General features: G+C 53.6%; 1 protein-coding gene across 2 annotated transcripts in view; it reads right to left on the bottom strand.

Moving 5' to 3' along the window:
* Kcnq4 (potassium voltage-gated channel subfamily Q member 4) overlaps positions 1-17,564 on the bottom strand; it is a 51,390-nt gene that overhangs the window by 3,366 nt on the left and 30,460 nt on the right. The window contains exons 4-12 of one of the 2 annotated variants that reach the window (XM_021159917.3): positions 17,270-17,445; positions 16,486-16,611; positions 15,973-16,083; positions 15,707-15,802; positions 13,720-13,808; positions 11,941-12,102; positions 5,020-5,240; positions 2,743-2,842; positions 273-404 (exon numbers count right to left, since the gene is read on the bottom strand). In XM_021159917.3, coding sequence (XP_021015576.1) covers positions 273-404; positions 2,743-2,842; positions 5,020-5,240; positions 11,941-12,102; positions 13,720-13,808; positions 15,707-15,802; positions 15,973-16,083; positions 16,486-16,611; positions 17,270-17,445 — 1,213 coding nt within the window. Of the gene's footprint in view, positions 1-272; positions 405-2,742; positions 2,843-5,019; positions 5,241-9,545; positions 9,603-11,940; positions 12,103-13,719; positions 13,809-15,706; positions 15,803-15,972; positions 16,084-16,485; positions 16,612-17,269; positions 17,446-17,564 lie in introns of both variants that reach the window. The other variant, XM_085839008.1, reaches the window with a different exon arrangement.

Here is a 17,564-nt window from a genome sequence, read left to right as displayed (position 1 = left end):
TTTGGTTTTCGACTTCCAAACATTGTACACTGCAAGACAGGGATCTTCTGGTTTGGGTTTGATTTTTTGGTTTCTTTGCTCTTTTGAAGCAGAGTCTCATAGCCTTGACTAGCCTAGAACTCATGATCTTCTTCCCTCTGTCTTCTCAGTGTTGAGATTACAGATGTACCACCTGGCAATACCCCTACAGAGCACAGATGGCCTTTTGCCCCGTCCCCTGGGCCAGGTCCCTCAACTCCCCACCCCTCCCTCCTCAGAGCCTGAACACCCACCGGGCTTGCAGGCTCTTGATTCGTCCCAGCATGTCCAGGTGTCCTGCTGAATACTGCTCAATGACATCCTTCACATCATATGGCCGCAGCGTCTCCTTGAATTTCCTTTTGGCTACCAGGAACTTCAGAATCCTGTTAAGGAAGGGGGAATCTCTGATAGATGCGCCTGTTCTCGTAGGGGACTCTTCCAGTCCCTTCTCTGCTTCTTTATCCAGGTTCAGGTCATCTGCTTCGACCATTCTCTCCAACAACCTCTGCCGGGTCCCCTAGCTCTTTAACTAACCACCATGTTCCCCTTTGCCCTGCACATCCAGAGGCTGGCTCAGTGTTTTCTCACATGCCTCTATGGTGGCCACAGGAAATGGCCCTCTTGTCTCTCAGCTCAGTGAGACCTGGAGCTTCTAACACACCAGCTGCTGCTGCTTGCTTAGCGGAAGAAATGTCGCATTCACCCTGCATTCTTGGCAACTGTGTGCGGGTTCTCGGGCACCCAAAGGGAGTTATATCCAACCTCTGGCTACAGGTTGGCCAGGTGTAGAGAGAATCTCTTATAAGCATTACCTACTCCCCACCCCATCCCCCCCCAAAAAAACAAAAAAACAACCAAACCAAAAACCCTACCCAGCTCAGGGGCGGGGGGTGGGGGGAAGCTGGGATAACCCAGGGAAGTACAGGATGACAAGAGCCAGGTTCAAAGAATAGGAAAGGAGAGCTGGGAGCCAGGAGAAGGGCCACAGTAGGTAGAACCTCAGATGGTATTTTTCAGCCAGGGGCAAGAAAGCTTTTCTTGCTTTGAAGAAAGGAGAAACAGACATGGAAGTGAGAAGAGACGGAGCTCAGAGGGGTGGGATGAGGAGCACGGGAGAAAGGGGACAATCCCAAGAGTGGTGGGCAGCGTGAGGAGCCAGAACGAGCCACGAGGAAGGGCTGGGGTGGGGGCTGTGTAGAGAAGGCACTGGGATGGGGGCCATCACTACCGCTCTGCTTCAACATGCTTGCTTTGCCAACTTCTAGAATGTGTTGGGGTGCTCCATGCTCTAGGCACCAAGACCAGTTCTCGGGATGGGCCGGAGTTGGCAGGGGACAGTGGGGTGGAGGTAGGAGACAGATTCAAGCCACTCAAGAGGTTGGACAAGAGACTTGAGTCAAAATCCAAGTTGACTCTATGGCTGGAGACAGGGCAGACTGACAATGGTACTGACTGCCTGACTTGGGGAGATGGACAGAGGAGCAGTTTGGGGGCATTCTGGGTGTGTGAGGGGGCTGTGAGGGGGCTAAGGAGAGCTCTCCTGGCCTTCACAGCTCAGATACTGTGTCCAAGATGGTGGTCACAGAAAGGGAGAGAAAGTGGTGAGGAGGAGCCCAGCTGGCTGATCTCAAAAGGAATACAGGAAAGAGGCCGCGGGCAGGTGCTGGAGCCAGGGAACAGAGTCAAGGGGGCTGAGCTTCCGCGGCCTCGGCAGCTCAGCTGCAGGCTGGAAGTGGAGACCCAGCCAGGACTCCTCGCCAGGAAGCTGGGGCCAAATCCACACTGGGCATGGCTACAGAGCATAGGAGACCAGCACCTACTTAATTATCGCAGCAGCCAATAATATATCATGGCTCTCAAAACTGTTTCACCAAGACCTAAGAAATACATCTTATCCTGCAAACCAGTGCTCATTCACACACAGGTTAAACACACACATTTCATAAGCATAGGCAGCCTTAGTATGAGACATTTAGTCTCATACTTTTTTTCTTTCTGTTTTTTAAAGCAGGAGGTTGGTAGCTCAGAGAGCCTCAAACTGTCTATGCAGCCAAGGTCGACCTTGAATTCCCAATCCTCCTGTTTCTACCTCCCAAGGGTTAGGATCACAGAAGTGCCACTATGCCCAACTTCACTTTTTTTTTTTAATGCTGACCATGACACCCTGACTTAGTTTCACTGAGTTCTTGACCTACGGAGTACTGATCTTGAGGATGTCCTAGGAGGGAGAGGGAGAGAGACCAAGGCACACAGGGAGAAAGACTTTGTGCTGTAGAGATGAAAGAAGCTTGGAACTGAGACATAGATACAGAAGAAAAACACTCGTAAAGTAGGCAGAGACAACAGCAGAAGCTACCAGGTGCCTCTGGTGCAGCTAGGGAGAAAGAAGGAAGGACACCACCACAAAATAGGAGAGGGGAAAGGGGGAGGGACGCAGACAGCCTGGATGGAGCAGACACTGTGTGTGTAAGGACAGAGACCCCAAGGAGCAGCTGTGCCCCTGGCCACCGGAGCCAAGGCCTCTGGACATGATGTGTGTTGTGAAGGCGCAGACGGTGCTGGAAGCCATATGCTCCTGTCCACAGCTCCCGCACTCCAGGCAGCTAGCAGCTGGCACCCTGGGACCTGTGCCAGGGCCGGCCATGAGGACAGGCCCAGATGGGGAGTAGTGACGGGTGGCAGGTGGGATGGAAGGCTGCTTACCTTGAGTCTCAGCCTCACCTGACAGAACGGATGACCGTCTTCACAGCAGGCATGACATCATCCACCGTGAGCTCACACTGGTAGCTCTTCTCCTCGGCCACTTCCTCCGAGGGGCCCTCTGTAGAGAAAGGAATGGCATATGAGGGCCAAGAGCAGTAGAAGAAAACACTCTCAGCCCCCACCTCCATTAGTGGGACTCATGGGAAGATGGATCTAGAAAGAACCCAGAACCTTCCTGCAGCTCAAGGCAGATGGGTATCCTGCCTCGCTGGCTGTTGCCTCTCACTGTCCTATGTTACATGTCGTTTTGCCTATTCCATGGCTGGGCAGGGCAGACATCTGCCTGGTGACAGGTGGGTGGCAGCTGCTTTAGAGGACATATGGTCTAGCCTGGGACAAAGATGGGGCACACAGCCTTTGAGGACATGCCACATGTTCCCCTTACAGGGCAGGAAGCCCCAAGGGAAAGGCATTTATTTGATGTTCTTCATGGAATCGTTGTGTGGTCTCTTCTTCCAATTAGGAGCAAGAAGGGTTAGGGGAGGAGGGTACTCCAGCTAGTGCCAGACCTGCTACAAGGAAGGCCCTTAAAGCCAGGGTGGAGAACAGCTCTTCTGAGGTGGGTACCCTGTGCTTGAAGAGGGTGATACTTTCCTCACGGAGGAAGGTGAGCCCAGGCGCCACCATGCCTAGGCTTCCATGAGTCAGGACCTCCTAAAGAGCCATTGGTCTGTGATGATCAGTAACTTTCCAGGAAAAGGCTGAGTTCTCAGGCCTCAGCATCTTGGCACGGCGCAGGCAGCAGCTCTGATCTGGTGTCTCTCTCTCCCTCTCTCTCTCTCTCTCTCTCTCTCTCTCTCTCTCTCTCTCTCTCTCCAAGAACAGAGGGAGCATCCTGTCCGCTTCTCCATCGGACCTATCATCCTGTCCGCATCTCCATCAGACCTATTGACCCTTTCTTCTCTACCAAGATCCTGAAGCACACTCAGCAGAGGCAAGGGGTCTGTTAGGAGACCTCATACAGCCCTCCCGTTCCCCAGAATAGACACAGAACAAGGCACCTTCTCACCCAAGTCCTAGTGAAGAACTAGAACGCAAAGGGACCCTCTTCCTCTAAGAGTAGAGATACAGCCCCTGCCAGACCCCCAGCCACAGTGACAGCAGGCTGGGCTGGGGACGAGGGGACAGCAGAGAACACCAGCTTCAGAGCTGGCCAGCCTGGCTTCAGGATAAGAGTGTTCTCACTCTCGTGCTGAGAGTCTCAGTTTCCATGTCTACAAAACGAGGTAGCAAGGAGAAGCAAAGGAGACTGTCCAGGGGATAGCTGCACACAGGACTTCCTCCAGAGGGCCCTCTGCTGAGCACTTGTTACGCTGTGGCTCATCCCACTATGGGGTCCTCAGAATCTCTATCTGAAATAGATAATATTGTTGCCTCTGTTTTACAGATGGGGAAAGTGAGGCCCAGAGAGATGCAGTCCTTATCTAAAATAAGTGACAGGCTCAGTGGATAAGAGTGCTTGGCGTGGAAGCTGATAACTAGAGTTTGATCCCCAGACCTGTGTGGTAGGGGGAGAGAACCAACTCTCACAGCTTATCCTCTGACTTCCACCAGCACAGACACGGACACATACACACAATAAATAAGTAAAATAGGAGGCTGGAGACATGGCTCAGGGGTTAAGAGCACTGTCTGCTTTTCCAAGGTTCCAAGTTCAATTCCCAGTAACCACACGGTGGGTCACAACTATCTGGAATGGGATCCAATGCCCTCTTCTGGCATGCAGGCATATATGAGGTAGATCACACATGTATAAGATAAGTAAAATCCTTTTTAAAAATTAAAATATAATTTTAAAACATTAAAAGGGGGCTGGTGAGATGGCTCAGTGGGTAAGAGCACCCGACTGCTCTTCCGAAGGTCCAGAGTTCAAATCCCAGCAACCACATGGTGGCTCACAACCATCCGCAACGAGATCTGGCGCCCTCTTCTGGAGTGTCTGAAGACAGCTACAGTGTACTTACATATAATAAATAAATCTTTAAAAAAAAAAAAAAAACATTAAAAGGAAAAGACAGAGCCAGGAATCAAATCTCAGAAGCCTGGTTCCAAATCTGATGTCTTTACCACCAACCAGTGCTCCCTCTAAATTCTCATTTGATTGGTCAACAGTCTGGAGACTGGATTATAGCAAAGAAGAACTTATGATGCCCATTTTCTAGAGCAGACAATCCCAGCCAGTCCCTACCCAAGCTGCCTCTAGCAGATGCACAGCCCAAGACCCCTGGGGCTTACCCTCAGCAGAGCAGCGAGGCTTGAGTCTTAGAGAGGCCCGGAAGCGGGTGCGGTCATTGAAGCTCCAGCTTTTCTGCACCTTGCTGGGGCTGGATGCCTCTCCCACCTGCTCACTGCTTGGCGAGGTGGGAATCGGCGGAGGGGCCAGATGCTGCTTGGAGGGGCCTGTCCGCTTCTGGGAGCTGCTTATGCGGATTCGGTCTTTGATGCCCATCCGGCTGCTGCCAGGGCAGGGCACGGCAGAGAAAGAGTCAAGTGAGCTGGCCTGAAGTAGGTAGGTGAGGACAAAGCTAACCTAGCTGATCTAGGGGGCTGCTACCGGGTCTTGGTTTCCATCAGTTATTTCCTCAGGTATAGCGTGAGGGCCCTGATGCCTACATGAAGCTAGATAGGTCAATGGGGACATATCCCCTCCCCAGCCCCACCTCCCATCCCCAGCCCCATACAGATAAGGGGTACACAGGAGACAGATGTCAGAGTGAAAGCAGTGAGAGAAACCAGAAGGAAGTCAGAGACAGGAGGACGAGGATCCAGGACCAGCCCAGGTAGGTGGGGGAAGTGGGGAGGTAGCAACCCTGTGGACACAGACAGCACTGTAGAAGGAAGAGCACATCCAGCCAGGCACACAGAGCATTGCTCTGGGCCTCACCATACACAGGGGGTGGCTTTGTGGAAGCGAGAGAGGGTGTGTACCGTGTAACTGGGTACACAGGCACCCATGCATGTACACACTGTGTATACATGTGTCAACTTTACACTTCCCTGCCCCCCACCACATTTACACTTCCCTCCTCCCCATTCTGCCGGAGCTATCTTATCCCACACTGGTCAGGTCACGGCTTTAGGACTTGGTACAGTTGTATAAATAGAACACCACGAACTAAGGTCTCTATCACACAGCTCTCCATGTGTTAGTAGCTGTGGGGCTGTATGATATGATGAGCCGCCGAGGCTCTGGATGTCCAGGACACATGAGGTGCCAGCCCCCCCGCTGTGAGAATCTGTGTGTAGAAGCCTGTTCTCCTGTGGTTCCCCTGTCTGAGTTCTGTTCTCCAAGACTGCTATCTTATCCACATGGTCTTGGAGCACCTGGAAGGCCTGCCTTTCTGCCTACTCACCTGTGTGCTTGTTAGCACATGTGTATGCTTTCTCACTTCTTGTACCCAACTCCCCACCACATCCCCAAACCTTCCCTGAAATAGGCCCCAGTTAACCAATACCTGGTAGAGTAACTCTGTGTCTAAGAGGTTCAAGAACCATGCTATGATGTGGGTAAGACCTCAGCCAACATCCTCTGCCCCACACCCTGCATCATCACCACCATCTCCCCTGATGCAGGTCCTCACTCTGCACAGGAAAATAGCAACCAGGTTCAGACAAGGCTTGGGAAGGGGCAGAGGTGAAGAAGGGGTCATAGTACCTGCCTGGGGGCTTTCAGATTAAAGGCTGAGCAGATGACAGAAGCTGGTTTCCATATGAGGTATGAGGTAGCCTTACCCCATGCCCAGGACATGGAGCAGAGAGGCAGAGCCAGGATGGTGAGGTGGGGGGAGATCACAAAAACCAGGGACCCCTTTGGAGAGGTGCCCCAGATATAGGGCCATCCTGAGGGATAGGTCCCTGCCCCAGGGGGAGAGGTTATAGATCATAGGTTGGGAACTTGGGGCTGTCAGGAAGAAATCTGTCACGTTCTTCACTGGCCTGGGATCTCTTTGACATACCCAGAGATTCCAAGTGAAGTCTGAGTGTGGCTTTTCTAAACCTCTGCAAGCTTTGTTCCTGTGGGCTCTCCTCATGCTAGCAAGCACCCACCCACACACCCTAGGCCATGCAAGGCCACCCTGTCCTCTGCTACTCCAGTGGGGAAAGAAGGAGAGGATACCGGAGAAACCCTTGTGCTTCGGCTCCAGGAATCTGGAGATTGCTCCTGGGTGTTCTGGAGACCCAGCAGGACTCTCAGAGGAAGGGGGCTCAGGCTTGTACTAGAGGCCTTTAAAAGTCCCTTTCTGGTTCTCATTCTGTGGTGGCAGAGGGAGCTTCTGGCCTGCTTTAGGGATTCTGTAACTTTCCAGGCAGTCAAAGGCCCTGGCTCCTCCTGAGTGCAAGAAGACACTGTTTTCACCCGGAGCAGCCCTGGATTCCAACTCCTTGGGCAAGGACCAGAAAAAGGCTCACGTCAGCCTCTCTGGAGCCTGAAAGCTCAAAGAAAATGGAAGAAAAGCTGGCACACGGTAGGCTCCAAAAATCTCCTTTCTTCCTCTGCTTCTTAGAGCACACAGGGCCCATCTGCAGACCCTGGTGTTTTAGGCCTCTGAGTGTCCTTTTGTAGGGTCTCTAAATTTGCCATCCTTCTTTTATAGATGCAGAAAGAGAGAAAGGGTCTGCCTAAAATCAGAACAAGGTTGGGCTCCATTTTCTCTGACTTTAGAGACTGTGTCTTTTTCTGGGACAAGGGCTTAGTGTGGGAACTACTGCAGTGGTCCTCAGCTGGGGGCAATCTTGCCCACCAGAGGGCACCTGACATTGGAGACACTGGGGATTAACATTCTGTGAAGGTGCTCTCCTGGGACATCCTGGGTGGAAGCCAGAAGTCCTGTCTATCATCCCAAGATGCATGTTGTAGGCCCCAGCAAAATAATCGTCCGATTCAAAATGTCAGCAGTGTTGAGGTAGAGAAAAGTAGAACTGTGGTGCCTGGAAGGATGGGGGGGGGGGGTTGGGGTGGGAAGATGAGGGAGAACGGGACAGAGTGGGTAAACCCTGTCTTAGCTGCTAACTGCCCTGAAAACTCAGCCAGCCCTTGTACTCATAGCCACAGGGAACTCGGCCCATCGCAGTCCAGGCTGGGAAAGGCAGACACCTACCCCTGTGCTATTCCACACAGCCCCTCTTCAGGGATGACGGGGAAGGAGCCTTTCCATTGGCCTTTGATTCTTCCTGTCCTCCAACCTACACTTGCACAGGAATAGGTCTAACCCAGTCTCCTCAGTGCCACCCTCAGGCAACCCCTATTTCCTACAGACATACTCCCAAGCTTTTGGGTTTTGTTTTGTTTTGTTTCTGTTTTCAGGATTGGGGATAGCATCCTCAAGACCCACCAGAAAGTTACATCCTCCCTGGCTTCCAGACACTTTTCAAAAGTATGGTTTTTATTGTTTGTTTGTTTGTTTGTTTGTTTATAGATGGGCTCTCACGTAGCACAGGCTGGCCCGAAACTTGATATGTAACTGAGGATAACCTTGAACTCCTGCCTCTCCCTCCTGTGTGCTACGACTATAAGCATGCACCATCATATCCAGTTTATGCAGCGCTAGGAAGCAAACGCATGCACTCTAGGCAGGCACTGTACCAACTGAGCCCCACCCCCAAGGCCTTCTTAACTGACAAACAGGAAACTGATTGAGGCCAGCGTTTACAGGAGCCAGTCAGTTGTAGCAGAAGCGAGTCCCATTAGCACCTATATTTTACATGGAAGGGAACTTAGAGAAAGCTAGGTGCTGTGTCCAAGGACACATGACTAGCAAATTGGAACTCGGCGGTGGCCTGGAACGAACAATTCTAAGATGGGCTGCCTCTCAACAGAAGCATACAGATAATTTGGGGCCTTGGCCCTCATGCTCAACCTCAAGGCTCCACTGGCACCTTGGGGAGGCAGGGGCTCCACAAACCTAGGCCACCTATATGCCAATAGAATGAGGCTCATACTGGGCTGGGGTTCTTTGTGACCCAGTCCTGCCCCAGCAAGCCACTCTCAGATCAGAGCTACAGGCTCATCTCCTGCAGCTATGCTTTCTCCTTCCCCTCCAAGCTTGATCTATGCTGCTCTCTGGCCTGAGTACCCTCCTCCGGCAGCCCCCTCTTGCAGGGCTGCTTCTGGGCTAAATGCCTGACTTCAGCTGCACAGCCCCTCTGCTCCCCTCTTGTGTTGTACTCAATGCACTGAACCACATTTACTCCTTGCAACTCTCTGGGGACCATGTTTTATTCATTACCATTTCCCCAGTGCACAGAGCCGGGCCTGGCACGGGGGCAGGTACCACAAATGTAGTTGTGATGCAGCTGAAAAGAGCAGGGGCTCTGAGATTGGTGACAGAAGTGCCGGGCACAGCCCCTTCAGACACCTGTGGGCTTCCCAGGTGGAGGGTGGAGTCAGGAAACTACTTCCAAGGTTGGCACAGGTCAGAGTGGGAAGGACCTTCAGAAAGCCTCTAGTTCATCCTGCCCATTCTGCAGAAGCGAAAAGGTCCAAAGGAGGGAAGGAATTTGGCCAAGATAACACAGGGATCTGCAGCATAGCCAGCACACACTCAGAGCTCCTGAGAGTGTCCCTTCTGACATACTGGGCCCATGCCCTAAACCTGGCAGAGGCATCCCCAGGAAGGCAAGGGGGCTCCTTAGGGCCCCAAGGCAGATTGCAGGCGGCAGGCACATGCACCTTGTCCTTGACCCATCCTGACCCCCTCTCCAGCCCCTAAAGTGGGAGGAGAAAGGAAGAGGGGGACAGGAGGAGCAGACGAGGGGGGTACCTCGGTCTCCAGCTGGCGTGGATCCGAAAGAAACTCCGCTTATTACTAAACATCTGGCTGGAAAGTTGAGAACAAGACACGAACAGAGGTTAGTGATGAAGAGACGGGTGGGTAGAGTGTGGAGTGCAGCCAGGATGGGACTGGCCTCCTGTGGCTGGAGGGAGAAAGAGATTCCCGACTGAAGTCATCTTCCATCCCAACCCCAGGATGCAGAGATGCTCAGGCTCTGCATACGATCCCTCGGGTGTATGGCGAGCCTGCAGAACTCAAGGTCCCTTCTCCAGAGACTGAGTCTGTGCGATGGAGAAGTCCCATCCTTCGCAGTTTGAGTTCGTGCTCTATGGGATGTGGATACAGGCAGTCAGGAGACCAGGCTTTTAGAGACTCATCCCATAGCCCTCAAAGGGAGGTCCTGGCTCTGGGAACGCCATTCCCAGGAAGTCCTTTTCCTCCTTGGAGTCCCACTTTCTGAAAACATGCTCAGTGTGGGCCATCTCCAAGCTCCGTGTGGCCAAACCAGGGTGGGTTGTGGAAGATAAGTGTGTTCACATGTGTGTATACACATGTCTATGTACACACGTGTCTGGGGGTGTTCTAGCAGGAGTTACACCCCATCTCCTAGGGTCAAGATAGCCAAGATTAAGGGCATGGTCACTTGGCTTGAGCCTGGTGATGGATCCAAAAGTCACAGCTCAACACCCACCTGATCCACCCAGGTTCCTCATCCACCATCAGACAGACACACAGAGCAGACAGACACACAGAGCAGACAGACACTTCAGAGCAGACAGATACGGTGTTAATAATGCCAGGCTTTTAACATCCATGTGTTCCCAGGCCTCTGAGAACTCGGGACAAAGAATCATTAAGGGCACAGGCTCCAAGCTCCCTTCCACCCCTAGTATCTTCTGATTCGGATACAAGAGTGAACTGTAAGCTCACAGTCCACATTTGGCCCTGCTCAGGGTTGCCAGAATGCCAAACCTTGTGAGTTTCTGACTATAAGTTGTGGTTTGGCAAGCATGGCACCTACAGGCAGTGATGAAGAACCCAAGTCAGGTTACACCAGGGGGTTCTCTTCAAGGGAGCTCCCAGTCTAACTGGTCCAATCTTTCCTCTCCCCGAAGTTCCAGACCTATCTAGCCCTTGGCCAGTAAGAGCCCTTACTGCGAACAAGGAAAAGACTCTGCTCCCAATTATTCCCATCAATCCATCCCCCAAGCCTCTTCAGCCCCCAAACAGAGAGCCTAGGCCCCTGAGCAGCCTACATGCTACCAATGCACTGAGCAGAGTTGCCCGGTGACTTTTTCCAGGACACAAGGCAGAGATGAGCTTCGATGTGTAGAGGGACCCACCTCTTCCCTGGTTGCTAATGTTGGACCTGGGCTTAATGATACCCCAGACTCAAAGAACAGATGTCTACCTGACTAGTTCAAGGATGAGGCAAAGCAAAAGCGGTGGGCAAAGAGGAGGAGAGCTTGAGGGCGCTGAGCTGACTCTTGACTTCAAAAAGGTTGAAGCAACCTCACCGAAGTCCCTCTTCTTCCTAAGGCATGAGGAGGGGTTTCCCTTATTCTAACATGCCTGAGATTTCTCCAGTTAGGGGCACGCAGATGAAGCAAGCACTGCTCTGTCTTGATTCTTCTTTCAACAGGCAAAAGTTCCAGGTCAAGTTGGGAGAGAAGGTTGGGTACAGCAAAGCGTACCTCAGTATAGAAGAAGAGAGCCCCCAAGAGACCCCCGCCCCCCCCCGCCCCACTCTAGCAAAGCTGCAGGCAAGAGCTGCAGAGATGAGTGTGTTAGTTGTTGGTAGAGTTTACGAAGGTCCTAGTCACAGCGGTCTTAGTCACAGAGTTCTCTTTCCGGCAGGCACCTGCTTCCTGGGAGGTGTGTTTCAGCATGTTCAGTGAGCATGCTGGGGGAGGGGATCCCTGCCCTCACACCCCAGAACAGAACGGGCGCCCTCGATTACCTGAGCCGTAAGCACCTGGGGCCAGCGGCCTCCTCCTCTCTCCAGCTTCCCGGGAGGGATGGGGATGCAGGGATGGAAGAATGGGGGTGGGGTGGAGACGTGGAAACAGAGAAAGAAAGAGGACAATGGTATGAACGATGGAGATGACAGGAAGGAATGGTGTGGACAGCTGTCCCTCTCAGACCCTGGAGACCCAAAGAACAGAAAGGTAAGTCCACTGTGGTCTCTCTAGAGAGGGCCCTCGGTCTGTACCTGTCTGGCCATCTGATGACAACTACCAGGCCTCACAACAATGCCAGAGAATCCCCCAAACAGGTCCAGACACCCATGTGGTGGCTGGAGGAGGTCTGAGAGAGGGTGAGACAGAAAACAGAAGAGGAAGAGGAGAAGCAAGAGGTGGTGGTGGCCTCATGGGGCCCCTACCTTTCCCCAGGGCAGAAGGAGGCACTGCCTGGCCGGTGGCAGGTGGCAACGGGTGGGTAGCGAGAGGGCGCTCCATCAGGTACTGGCGCCCGCCTCACCTCCAGGGGCCGTAAGCCCCCATTTCGGGCCCGTTGTATGTGCTCAAACAAGAGGGCCAGCTCTCTGCAGGAGAGGGCGCCATCAGCTACAGTCAGGGCCTTGGAGACACCACCCACCTCACCCAGTGGGCCCAGAGCTACTGAGCTGAGATCCTGCAAAGTCTTGATCTACCTTCTAAGGGTTCTCTCAAACACCACGGGCCAGAACAGCAGCGTGGAGAGACTAGCTTTCTCCCTCGCTGAAGAAGTTTCTGGGAAATCGGAAGTTATCTAGGTATGGTTCTGCAGGTTGGGCATACGTCCAGAGCACCCACACAAAGAGGGAGCTCAAATCTAGCTGACTCTGCTACTCATCGGGGAGCCGTGCAGCCAGCAGCAGCTCAGAGATCCTCAGTGTCACAATCTGACTTGGGTTTCAGGAGGATACTGGAGCTAAGGGCAGATTTGATAGGGTGGCCAGCCCAGCTTTCCACCCCTGCAGTGTTCCTTCAACCATGGAGTCTCTGGAGGTAGTGGAGATGGTGTCGGGTTGGCTGTCCACTGACTCGCCAGGCCATTTCTTACTGCCATGATCAAGAAGGTACCCACCCTTCTCCTGCCTTTCCAACGGAGCCCAAATCTCCAGACCAAGTTCTGTTTCTCTTACTAGGAAACCCAGGCCACTCTATCTAGGGTCCCCCACCCCACCTGCCATATACTTCCTTGCCAATTTCTAAGCATCTAGTCCCTGCGCCCTTTCTGGCTTGGTCTTGATTCCTTAAAATTATCCCATCTCCATAAAGGGGCTGCTTCAAATCCGGCCTCTGGCCCTACCTCTGAGGTAGGAGCTTGCCTCTGCTAGGTGTGGAGATGGGGAGAGGGAGGAGTGATGTGGGGAGCCCCCTTTCCAGACCCTACCTCCTGCTCATCCCCTGGGAAGCCTGGGGGACAGGGGGGAGTAAGAGGGGGCCAGGTGCGGGTACGGGCAAGTGGGATCACGCAACAGCTGCTCAAGGGTAACTAATGAGGCAGTGACTGTGGAGAGAAGCGCTGAGCACAGCAGGCTGGACTAGCACGCACTCCATGCCGTCCTGCCCATGGGACTGAGCCAATGGAGCCGGCTCTGCAGTCTTCATTCCTGCCCCAGGGCCTGGCCAGGCACCTGGCTCCACACACCTTGATGATGCTATTAATAACTTCCAGCGCGGAGCCGCCCCCATTCAGTCTCAGCCCAGCCTGGGGCCTGCAGAGCAGACCCACTGCTGGCCTCAGAGGATGCTGCCCACAACAGTAACAGGGGCCACACAGTCACACGCAGGGACTCTGGGGCAAGCACGCGTATTTCTGCATAGCACCCTCCGCCTAGCACCAGCTGCATTGCTAATATGTCTCCGACTCAGGACTGAGGGGAGAAGAGCTGGTGTAGTTTTCCTGGGTGGCATCATCTATGGGTGAGCATGTAGATGCCAGCATTCCATGAGTGGGGCTCAGCTTCAGGGGCAAAGCTGCATCAATAAATACCCTGGGATCAGTAGACACAGGAGAGCTGGGGAGAGGACCAGCCAGGCTCCAAGTTATGTAGGACCTAAAGAGCTAGTCCCAAATGTTCCTTCGGGAGCTATCTCCTTTCTCAATCCTGAAGGCATCTTCTCAAGGGGCATTAGTGCCAGCCCCTACCCTCTCCCACTCCCGCAGCACCTACCTGAAAGATGGGAGAATGCTGTCATAGTAATACCAAGTGGCTGTCAAATAGGCCCGGCTTGTGTCCGTGGAGTACAGGCGCCACGCAGCCTGGAGGGACATGGAGAATGGGGTGTCATAGAAGTTCTTAGCCACCCACCAGCCCTCTGCCCCTGAAGGAACCCAGTCCCAGGCCAGCTGAGAGTGATGCCAGAACCAGAGGCCAAGTCTAATTCCATAGCTACCAGCAGGGCCAGCCAAGAAACCAAGACCTAGAGAGAAAAGACTTCCTCAAGGTGACCCAGTAAACTGGCACCAGAGCCAGGGGCCTACAAGCACTGGGTAAGAGCTGGGGGGTCTGTGGTCAGATAGGCATGGGTTTCTAATCCATTCTCCCATGCAGAATAAACTGACCATTGTTGACCTAACAGAGTGTTGCATGGGCAAAATGAATAGATATCTGCCCAACGCTAAGCTTAGTGCCTGGTGCACTCATGGCCAGACTCCTTTAAGCCCTCCTGTTCACTCCCTTAGCTAAGTACGCATTTACAGCGTCTGGTTAGTGTCTTTCTTCATAAGTTGCATCACGGGCACCCCTACATCCTTGGTGCCAAGTACAGTATCTGGCACGCGTATGTGGTTCTGCGAATGTTTAGAGAGGGAATGTTGACTGGGTGAATGGATTTACAAACAGCGAGTCCACTGTAGTTTCATCAGCTGCCTACTGCTACCATGGGACTAGAGCAACAAAGATTATTGACCACCAACTCTTCAGCAGCCATGGACACTGCAGCAGAAGGAACTAGAGTCAAATGAGAAGCAAAACTGTCCCTGATTCTCTAGGTGAAGAGGGGAATCTGGAAAGGCCTGGGAATGGATTGATCCTCCAGAGCAGGGAGATATAGAAACAGACAAGACAAAGCAGAATCAGACCAGCCTGGATGCCCCCCTCCTTTGGGTGCCTCTTGTCCTTACGGGGTTGCCACAAGTGACCTCACCAGCCTGGCGCCTTCCTAAGACAGAAATATTTTTACTTCCTGCTTGCCTGGGTCCCTGGCATGGGCAGGGGAGCAGCTGCCAGAGCTCTCATTAATTATGGGTACCACAATACCAGCTGTCTCTCAGCATGGACAGTGCCAGCTGCCTGCCCCTACAATGCCCCTGGGGAGGCCAGCTCCCAGAGGACAGTGGCCATTGTGCCCCAAGGGATGCTAAGAAGAAAAGGTCAGGCTGGTGGTTGTAGATAGCAGGGATGGAGAAAGGGTTATTATGCCCTGGGAAGAAGAGATAAGGAGGAGCCGAGTCAGGCTTGGGTCTGGGTGGTCAGAGGGCAGTGTGCTGGGGAGCAGGCAGAGGTGTGCTGTGTCAGTACCCCTCAACTATCTCCTACAGGGTGTTCTCTTGCATGCCCCTACACTGGAGAGGAGCCAAGGCAATGGTGAGTGACGCACAGATCAGAGTCTACTCAGATCCATCACACGGAGGGAAACAGAGATCACAAGCTCCCGGCTTCCTACACCTGCTCCCATCTCTGGCCACTTCCCCCTCTGTTTCCTTGACTGGCTCCCTTTTCAGCTGCCCATTAAATGCTGGCAATTCTAAAAGTCTAGCCTTGGACCATCTTCTTGCATGACTTCCTTAGGATACAGTGTATCAAGGTGCTGGGAGTGGAGAAGGCTGACAGTTCAGGATGGCAGAGTTAGGTCTCCACCATGAGATGGGGGCCTTTTGCCCCAGGATCTCTCCCCATCCCACATTATGGCCAGAGCTGGCAACAGGGTGAGTCTAGGGAGTTCAAAAGCAGGTATTTGCTGTGGGGGTGGGGAGCATTACTGATATTGTAGTCAACATCCCAGCTCTGTCTATAATGTGGCAGGTACACCCCCACCCCCCCACCCCACCCCCACCCCCCGGCCGAAGTCTCTAGCCTCTCTGAACTTTGAAAGTTTGAAACCCATAGGTCAGCACACAGGGCTGACACAGCACAGGCTTGCCTAAGCATCGTGTACCTGGATGAGATTAGCTGCTGGCATCCTCCGCTTCTCAAAGTGCTTCTGCCTGTGCTGCTCCTGGACCTTCAGGGCAAAGCCAGAGCCCAGGATGCCCTGTGGGGATGAGGCATGGCTGTAGGTAGTGTGGCAAGGAGGACAAGAGGCTACTAGGATGTTCCCATACCTGTGCATCTGGGACACCCCAGACTGCCCAAGGTAAATTTAGGACCAGGCTGGTCAGGTCCTGATCCCCAGCCTCCCTCAACAACCAGCAGAGAACTCACGGCAGGCAGGGCAAAGAAGGAGATGCCCAGTAAGGCGAAGCCGGCAGCCAGAACCCTGCCCAGCCATGTATGTGGCGTCTTGTCACCATAGCCAATGGTCGTCAGTGTGATCTGGAGATACAAACAGGTTGCCCATAGGACTGGGCACAGGGACCTGACACAAGGACTTGAAGGTACAGCAAAAACAAGTGGGAAACTAATAACAAGAGAAGGGCTTCCTCTACAACCATAGGGATTGGTCTCAAGGACTTCTCAGGTGGATTCCGTTCTCACACTAGTCAAGGAAAAGCGGTACACATCACAAGGGCTGAGTGTAGGGCTGGAGATGAGGGCACAGACAGGTCCCACAGAGTGGGTAGGACAAGCATGGGGACTGGTCACAGGAGCCACAGCCTTAGCGTGATGAGACAAGGACCGGCCAACCCTGAGTGGGGCATCCTAGGAGGACAGAGCCTGGGAATGTCCAGGGATGCTCCTAGGGGGAAGGGCAGCCCTGCACAGACGCTCACGCACCGTCCCCCACCAGAGCGAATCGGCATAGGAGGAGAAGTCAGAGTTGGCATCCTTCTCAGCCAGGTAGACCAGGAAAGAGGCGAAGATGAGCACCAGGAACCCGATGTACCAGGCGGTGATCAGCTCCTGGGGGAGGGGGAGGGGCACCTACCTGTCAGGGGATAAGGCTACACACACTTCTCCAGTCGCCCCTTTCTTCAAGGAAGAAGCCTCTACCCAGCTTTCTCTGAAACCCCAAAAGCCAGACGCCCAGGCCTGCCCTTAATCATGGCAGCTCAGCCCTTTTTCTCCAGGCCCTCTGTGCTCTGCCATTCTTGCTCCATCTTTCAGGCTTCAACCCAGGAGCGCCTATGGTTCCTTTCCAGCCTCACCCATCCAGTTCCCCACTCCATTGGGAGCAGTCCTCTCCTAACCTAAGGGCTTCCAGATGTGACCCTTAAGCCCTACCTCTCAGGCCTTGTCTGAGCCCCGCCCCTGCTGGCTCCAGGTGCCTCGACCCCTCACGTCAGACCTTCCTGAAGTTTCTATTAAACCTCACCCCTGCTAAGCTCCAGCCCCATACTTCAGACAAGCCACGCCCCCATCACACCCCAACTGTACTTGCCCCACTGTATGCCTCGCACCCACTAACCCCCACCCCCCATCAGTGCCTAACACGGCCAGCTCTGCCTGGTTCCAGTCCCTACGCGCCCGTCCCAATTTGGCCCCGCCTAAGCTCCGCCTCTTGCTTGTGCCTAGTGTAGTCCGGGGCAGCTTGGTTCCTCTCACCTTTCTCCAGCCTCACCTTACTGTGCGCATAGACCACGGATCCCAACAGCTTCCAGGTGCCACCGCGGCGATCCATACGCACCATGCGCAGGATCTGCAGGAAGCGCATACTGCGCAACGCGGACGTAGCAAAGATGTTGCCCTGTGTGCCCGCAGCTATCACTGCCACCGAGGCCACGAACACGATGAAGTCTGCAGGGCAGGGTGTCAAAGTTACCAGCCTACCCCCTGTCAAGACCTGGGGTCTGGAACTCCGGGGACATTAAGTGGGTGGGGTTCAGATAGGGAGGGCCCACGAAAATTCATGAGAA

The sequence above is a fragment of the Mus caroli genome, unplaced genomic scaffold (assembly GCF_978045245.1).
Source record: "Mus caroli unplaced genomic scaffold, Mus_caroli_1 scaffold_6, whole genome shotgun sequence".
Lineage (NCBI taxonomy): Eukaryota > Metazoa > Chordata > Mammalia > Rodentia > Muridae > Mus > Mus caroli.
The sequence above is the reverse complement of the archived record's forward strand: the minus strand, read 5'-3'. Positions and strand labels throughout refer to the sequence as shown.